The 8,300-nt window shown below is 37.4% G+C and overlaps 2 protein-coding genes across 3 annotated transcripts; one reads left to right on the forward strand and one right to left on the reverse strand.

The window, feature by feature from the left end:
- Window positions 1–6: 6 nt before the first annotated feature.
- Window positions 7–2,850, reverse strand: LOC140788259 (uncharacterized). 2 transcript variants are annotated; one of them, XR_012108995.1, is made up of 7 exons: window positions 2,487–2,850; window positions 2,326–2,410; window positions 1,747–1,855; window positions 1,545–1,633; window positions 1,403–1,467; window positions 1,056–1,312; window positions 7–564 (listed from the first exon to the last, which is right to left on the reverse strand). XR_012108995.1 is itself a non-coding variant. In XM_073137439.1 (7 exons), exons 1-7 carry the CDS (start codon window positions 2,729–2,731, stop codon window positions 418–420), a joined length of 819 nt encoding a protein of 272 aa, XP_072993540.1. In that variant the 5' UTR covers window positions 2,732–2,842; the 3' UTR covers window positions 7–417. The 2 variants fall into 2 exon arrangements, 1 of the variants encoding a protein (XP_072993540.1); XM_073137439.1 differs by having other exon boundaries at window positions 1,234–1,312; window positions 2,487–2,842.
- A 319-nt stretch (window positions 2,851–3,169) lies between these two features.
- On the forward strand, window positions 3,170–7,461 carry LOC140788260 (uncharacterized). The gene is made up of 9 exons (XM_073137440.1): window positions 3,170–3,203; window positions 3,278–3,468; window positions 4,146–4,183; window positions 4,899–4,973; window positions 5,091–5,174; window positions 5,448–5,482; window positions 6,031–6,116; window positions 6,559–6,624; window positions 7,175–7,461. The coding sequence occupies exons 2-9, from the start codon at window positions 3,402–3,404 to the stop codon at window positions 7,207–7,209; spliced, it is 486 nt and encodes a 161-aa protein (XP_072993541.1). The 5' UTR covers window positions 3,170–3,203; window positions 3,278–3,401; the 3' UTR covers window positions 7,210–7,461.
- Window positions 7,462–8,300: the final 839 nt, after the last annotated feature.

Genomic DNA, 8,300 nt, shown 5'->3' on the forward strand with positions numbered 1-8,300 from the left:
TACCACTGGAAAAGCATCATGACTGTCATTTCTCACATCACCATACAAATATTTGATCGCTAAAGCATTAATTTGCCAATCCTCCAGAACATAAAAGCAACTAGGGAAAACTTTAATGATTTGCTGTGTGCATAAGTTAAAACTGTCAAAATTTCATTTCCTTTGGAAAGCTGAGAACAACAAATATTAAGGTCAGAAGCCATGCAGGAATGGCTGATTTCCTCCTCTGCATTCAGAAAGTTGTGCTCTGGCGCTCTGAAACTAAGGTAGGAAGAAAATGCACCTTCTGAGGAGAAACAGGCAGTATATCAGCAGCATGCCCATTCCAGTTACTACTCAAAAGTTTGAAATTGGTATGTGAAATGCTGGTGATTGCATCAAATGACAGCTCCCATGCTGTCTTCGAACAAGAGTTGGCTAAACATCAGCTTTCACCTCCTCTGTTGGTTTGTTCTTGCGCCTGTTCGATAACTTCCTTTTGGACCTGAACAGTGATTTGATGCTCTTTTCCCACTCTCTTTTGTGTTTGTTATAAATGAACATTGCAGCCTGGGCATCCTGAATCTGCAGGAAACCAAATTGATGATTGCTAAGACATGTTAATAGCCCAGATCTTTCTTGGTTGCAAGAGCAATAAACTTCTCACAGCTTGTAAATTCTCAATTTGAGGACAAAAAGGGCTTTTTAAAATGTCAAGAAAAATTGTCTTATGCAAAACCAAATAAAAAGAACAATACAAAAGGGAAGGGAGGAGAACAAGATCACAAAGTACAGAGAGTAATTGAGGTGATTCTACTATGCTAAAAATTAATTCCACAATATATGGAGTTCTGATTTTCTGACCATAGTGATATCATTCTTAAAAGTACATACAATAAAAGATGCTATCATTATCAAGAGGGATATACATGTTACAGATAGACATCATAGCCAGACAATCATAGTTTGTCATAGACAGCATATGTGGTGACGGCAATCATTGTGAGGATAACGACATATGTGATGGAAACAGTTGTAATAGTTAACTGATCGAAAAACAGAGGTTAAATGATGACCTTATAGCAACAAAGGATCATGCTGATGATCAAGATTGTGAACTTTGCGGTCATGCACGAGCAAAAGGAACAAAATGCCTTGGAATGACTAGCATAATATTTTCCAGCCATGCAACACAAACTTAATATAGATTTCAATTCTAGAAGTACCAACTACAGAAGGTACTACAAGACATACAGGACAATGCTCATTTTGTTGGATCTTGACACCAAGAATTTGAGCTGCAAGATCCTTCAAAGCTCTCTTCCGTCCCTCCCTGATATATTAGCTGTATATGTCAATACATGCTAATGAAAATCTTAAAGCCTGCAATACAGTCATTAATAAGACGAAAATAAAGCCTAACCTTTTAAAAGGCTCATATAATGAGGTATCCCTTATGTCCTTCTTTGGATGACTTAGTAATAATACCTAGAAATTGAATAGTTTTTTCATCGGTTAACCACCAGACTGTACTGGAGAAAAAATAAACTCAGGCGATACTCAACCTTAAGATCATTGTGCAAAGCATGGCCCACAAGAATCCGCCCTTTAATCAACTCACCCACTTTCTTCTGGACAGCCCAAAACTCCTTCGCTGCAGTCACAGAATTAGAGATCAACATGCACATGCTAGTTGCATCCACAAAAACCATCAAAAAATTATATCTCCACTAAAAGGGGGGAAAACAGTTATAGTGGATTGTCAACCTTTCTTCATGTGCTTAGGGCGAATTCCACTGATATTTGTTCGGAAGTCAACTATATGCTCTACTGCTCGCACATACTCGTCATATACAACATTCCCCCATGAATTCACCTGAAATAATATAGAGTTTCGATATATATAAGAATAATCAGATAAGTCTGTAAAGATGATAATGATAGTCATTTCCTGTCTTGGTCATGTTGTTTGAAGTTCAGGTATGGATTCATCTATTTCAGTATTTTGAATCTTTTAGATTAACTTTTCCTGCATCCTTTTGCGACTCTTATGTTTCATAAAGTATGATTTGATCTTAGGAACATAATGTTGCCATTTTCTGATATGTCATCCATGAACCCAACAATTAATTCATACACATAACGAGAACTCAAGACAGAGAGCCGGAGAATAAGGAAGAATCCAGGGAAGTAGAGAAACATTAACAATTCCTACTCCCGCCCAAGTTGAAAAGCACAATATGGTTAAACTACTTATAAACAATATGCCAGTCATAAAGTAACCATCTTTCACCCAAAAAAGGCTACCGAAGGAGACCAACGAAATGGAAAAGAAACATTACGCACCAGAGTGACCCTTCCAAGGGCGCTCTTGTTCCCAAGCGGGCCCACGCCAACCATCTCGCAATCCATAGCCAACGCCTGCGTCAAGCTGCATCGGAAAGCGACTGAGGTAAGAAGAAATCGAGCTAGACCACAAAGCAGAGGAGGAAGAGGAGGAGGAGCACCTGGTGTCATCGGAGGTCGGCGATAAACCGGAGGAAAGAGGAGGAGATGGCTCCGCTTCCGGCCTCTCCTTGCGCTTCCCTAAGCTGGGGAGAGCTGGGGTTCTAGAATCTGGGTCGAGGGGTTTTGGCAAACGGCGGCTTCTGAGCTTTTCTTGGAGTTGCGCCCAGTTAGGGTTTAGGGAGGATGGATTCTTCGGTCTGGACTTAGGATTACAGTTCGTCGCCGGCGCTCCTCCGTTGGCCATCAGTTGCCGATGGTTTGTGGAGGCGTAACCTAATACAGGGTCAAATTAAACATAGTGAGAATATAGGAAGCAAAATATAATATTTTGACAAGGCAGGGTGCAAACTAAAACAATCCCTTAAAGGACCAATACGGAAAACAAAGAGACACTAAGTTTCTGTCACAGAAAATAAATAAATAAATAAAAAGAGACACCGAGTTGACCATACTTAGAGCCGGCAGATTCGATATTAAAAGTAATAGAAGTGTTAGATTCGGCAATCAAGGACTCAATTCCCCTCCTCAAATCATGAGGTTATAATTTTCTTTTCTTTTTTTACTTTTTTTTAGTGGAAAAGTCCGTAGATTGACGTTAGAATTCATTCTCCTCCCATGAAGCCACTTGTACTCGAATCAGATGCAAGCAGCCACGAATACACCACCTTCTGCTTCGATTGGGCAGATCCAACGGCTCAGGCGTAATCAATCACCTGGTAGGATTCGTTTTCTCTTCCTTTTTTTTTTCCTTTTTTGATACAACTCCGAGTCTAACAATAATTCCTAATAGATTTACCCGATGAGAGAGAGATATAAATATAACTAGAGTCAGTTGTAGGGTTCTGGGAATTCGATAGTTGATTTCTCCGGTCGTGCTTGCGAGTAGAGGCTTTTTTCTCTCTGTGCGTTCGATCATGGGGAGAGGAAAGTTTAAGGGCAAGCCTACGGGTCGCAGGAATTTCTCGACGCCGGAGGAGATGGGTGAGCACTAATTAGCCTTCTCCGTCTCACTTTCGAGTCAAATTTGCTTCTTGGATTATTTATCTAGGGTTCGATTACCAAGCTCGTGCTTTTTTCTCGCTGTGTGTTACTCCGTGGATTTCGCTCGAATCTTGTTCTTCTTTGTCTACTAGGGAGTAGGGTTCAGTTCCAATTTCGGATTTCACTCTGTAGATTGATATTTCTGGACAAAAGGACTCTGTTCTAGTGTGACTTGTTCATGTTATATCTGTTGCAAAGTTTTGATTTTGCTAATTTTGTTGGCTTTAAAAGGACTGTAGCAGCATCAATCGGTTAGAAGGGTAGATTCATGTTTCAAAGTTCAAGCTAATGTTGCACCAAACTTAGTTGGGTTCATAAAATGAACAAAAAGAAGACTGCGAGTAGAACTATATCAGCATTTGGTAGTTCTTCTTCTTTAGGTTTTAATAACCGAGAGAGTCTTTTCCTGTGCTCGAATGGTTGTGATTTTGGACAGTCAAGCTCGGTGATAATTGGATAGTCTTTAAGGAATGAGGATTACCATGATGTCCTTGGTCCTGCATATGTTGCTTTTGCTGTTCATTCTATGTTCATCTTGTAAAAGTTCTTTTCTTTTTGTGGATTACATTGACACGTAGAGTTTCTTCTAATTGCTATCTTCCCTTCAAATGCTGCAGCTGCTGGTACATCATCTCGTCCACGCAGCTTTAAACAGGTTTGCACTTCTTTTTATTTAAATATATCTACTAAAATAATTCACCTGCTGATATTTTTTCCATCAACACGCATATACTATTAATCCTCTTAGTGCCACGCCCTCTTCTAGAAATGGAGGCAGCACTACCGTGGTTCTTATATTTAAGTAACAATATAAGAAAATTTCATGTTGTCATTCCTTGTAATGAAATTGATTCAGCATATATATGAAACATATTGTTTCTCCTCTCTCTCTCTCTCTCTCTCTCTCTCTCTCTCTCTCTCTCTCTCTCTCACACACACACACACACACACACACACACACAGATGATCAGTTGCAATTTCTCCTTAACTGATGTTCAACTTGCTGTTTCTTTAAATGAAGTTGGTTCAACATGGTGTTTCTTGAATTAATTTGAATGAATTTCTCCATCAAACCTCAATGTACAATTCAGATGGTATGCAGTGAAAAAGTGAAAATAGGTGCTTTTCCAGCCAATGTTTATCCTATGGTATCTAGCTCATTAATTCACAGTGTGCCATCATGTCTGAATATCAAAGTAATGATTGTAGTCCTACTACCAATTTATGCCTTTGTTGTTAGTTTCTTGGAAACTTAATTTATTCTATGATATGTTAATATGAAATACCATCTGTTGTTTACTGGCACGGATAAGTTTATCTGTGTGATATTACGATTGTACTTAAGGAACCTTCACTTCTTATTAATTCAGCAAGAGGAAGCTGAAGATCTGGTAAGGGAAGAATCTGAAGAGGAACATGAAGATGATTCTGGAGAAGATACAGAGGTAGTTCTTTCTTTCTTTTCTGGTGCTCCTCGACCTTATCTGATTTTCAATTACATAAATTTTTTTTAATGTTTCGGCACTTCTGCATCTAAATATTTTCTGTGATACTTTTGACAGAAAAAGAAAGGTACCCAGGGCATTATTGAAGTCGCAAATCCAAACTTGGTGAAACCGAAGATGATGAAAGCTAGAGAAGTTGATGTACGTCAAGCAGTTTCTTTTCTATTTTTCATTACCATATGCAATTCTTCTTGACTGACAAATCAAACTCTTCTTTAGTTTTGTTTGCTGGAGATCAATCTAAACAAGTTTTCTTTTTCCATCAGTTCACATACATCTATCTTATGAACTCTTCTTGACTGACAAATCAAACTCTTCTTTAGTTTTGTTTGCTGGAGATCAATCTAAATAACTTTTCTTTTTCCATCAGTTCGCATACATCTATCTTATGAACTTTTCTACATTGTGGTGCAGCTCGATAGGACAACAGAACTCTCAAGGCGTGAAAGGTGTGTTCGGCTATCATTCAGCACTTCATGGCTTCTTGCTGATAGGCATATAACTTATTTTCTTCTGTAATTTACTTACATGTGAGCACATTTATGTACATATTCCTATGGACGTTCATCTCTATTAGGAATCTAGGATATAGTGAAGCTCCTGCTTTTATCTAATCTGAGAAGTTCATTTATTTTGCTCTCTATAAGCATATCTATGGTTTTTTTCCTCCCTTCAAGATGAAGTAGCTTTCTTTTGCTTGTAATTATTCTTAGCATGTCTCGTTGCTGCATAAACATACTGACTTCTCTTATTTCAAGATACAATCCATGGTGCTATTTCTTTTTCTTCTTCTTCATGTGTTAGTTTTGGAGATAAATGATTATGTTGCTTGTATATTAGTAAAGTTGCCAAAATTCATGTCGGCTCTATTAAATCTCAGACTTGTTGATGTATATGTCATTTGGATTTTTAGCTCATTATTGCATGTTTGATGTTTTTGTCCCACATGATTTTATTTTGTTTTATCAGCAATATTGTTATGACCTTAACCTTGTAGGGAGGAGATTGAGAAACAAAAAGCTCATGAACGTTACATGAGGCTTCAGGAGCAAGGGAAAACTGACCAAGCTAGAAAAGATTTAGGTAAAAATTTAGAAAACCTGTCTTATTTCTTTGTCTCACTATCTTTTCTTCCTCTTTTTATGTGGCTATATGATTATTATTCCTAAGAACATGTCAAGAGAACCTTCTTCCTATAAATGGCTCCTTTTGCAATGTTAAATGATCTTAATGCAAGCTTAATGTTGTATAGTTAATGGCATTTCTTATAATATTCTTAATTGCCTTCATATTACTATTCCGTCTTGTGTTTCTAGACAGAACATGCATACAAGTATTTTTAAGGTACCTACATGCATTTACATCCAGTAGTGTGACCCCTAGCATCCTTAAGTGGAATTATCATTCAGATCAAGTAGTTTGTATAAATATGCATGTGATGCTTCAATATCATCTCTCATGAAGTGCCTTTTATTTTCTGTATTGCATAATACCATAAGCTTCCTTCTACTATTTTTGTTTGCAGAACGTCTTGCTTTAATACGACAACAAAGGGCTGAAGCAGCAAAGAAACGGGATGAGGAAAAAGCTGGTACAATATTCTTCTATTTACCTGCATAGTTACCAGGATATGAGTACAATAATTACATATAGTTGTTATTGAGTGAAGTTTTCAGACATTCAACAGTAATAATGAAAGATCAGGCAACTGTAATCATGAGCAGTAACATAAGGTACCTATCATAAGCAATGCCTATCGTTTAGCGATATCCTACAAATCCTCTTGATTATTCCATTTTACCAAGGGTTTTGCTTTTGAATCCAGTTTTTCTGCCATTCTTTTAAAAGACCCGATAAGTTCTTGAAGCCCAATACTCTTTCAGACCCTTGCAGGCCGCAGCCATGGGGACAAATCCATTGTTCTCATGTGCTTATGCAGATATTCTGTAACCTTTGCTTATATTTTTCTCATTTCTACCTTCTAATATAGTAAGATAGTAAATCAATATTCTCGTTTTAGGAGTGCATCTCGCAAATCAATATTCTGAATTCTTATGCCCACATAGTAACATGGCCTTCTTCCGGTCCTTTCATGTTCTGACTTGAACCATATACTGAAATTGTTCTTTCTTATTTTGCAGCCAAAGAACAGAAGAAGGCTGAAGCACGGAAATAACTTAACAAAGATGGTTCGTTAGCATGGAAATTTCCTCATAGATTTGTGAACTATATTTGTTGGTTGTTCAACAAGAATGTCAACATTTGTATTTTCTAGTATCTTTTAGTACTCTATCATCAATTGATTACTGATGACAGGAGAAAACTGTAAAGCAGTAATTGGTGCATAATTAGGGTTGTAACTTACGCCGTAAAGGATATTTATCCAACGTGATATTTCTATAGATTTCAATATAAATTCTGTTTGATATTGCTTTGAGGCGAAAATGCTATACATTCATGTGAAGCAAAACAATAGGATTACAGGTAAGATGGCATGCCTTGCCATGAAGGGCAAGGCAGCCACTTGGTAACCAAACTCTTTGCTGTCTACAGTACATAGATGTTGAACATTGTAATTTGCTAGTTGCCATGTTCTTTTCCAGGCAAAATAAGCTGGCAAATTTTAGATATACAACAATCTCCAGCTGATTTCTGAGGGACTGAATGCCGAATGAAAACCATTTGACTTTGAACTTATTATGCCTAGCTATTTCTCTTGATTATTCTATTCTATATGCTGAGACAGTAATAAAGTCCCAGACAAATGGACCTGGAATTGGTCGTAATTTATTCTAAGACATTCTTGATCTTGACTTTTGATCGAGTTATCTCTGTTCTCCTAGAAGAAAAGGAAAAGTAGAAATTTGAAGCTAAGATATAAACTTAAAGCATGTTTGGTATGACCTCGGATTACTTGAGATACTAATTAGCAATTTGTGGTGGGCACTCAACTATAATTTTGTTCTTCTTCTTGGTTGACATACCAAGATATAGTTGAAACCACCTTCCACGTAGAATTTCTTCTTGGAATTGGTTCTTCTTCTTGGTTGATCTAATTTAACTCAAGGTGAATAAGAGTTTTAAGCTCATCCAACTTCCACGTAGAATATAGTAGGACTATGATTTGACATCACAATCACTGGGGAGAAGAAGCAAACATCATCAACCTCATTACATACCCAACATTTTAATTATTGCAACACCTCTCATTTCGTCGCGTTACACCCCACACGCTTTAGCTGTCTTGCTTGTCTAAACGACACTATA

The sequence above is a fragment of the Typha latifolia genome, chromosome 5 (genome assembly GCF_019914945.1).
Source record: "Typha latifolia isolate L0001 chromosome 5, TyphaL0001v2, whole genome shotgun sequence".
In the NCBI taxonomy this organism is placed as follows: domain Eukaryota; kingdom Viridiplantae; phylum Streptophyta; class Magnoliopsida; order Poales; family Typhaceae; genus Typha; species Typha latifolia.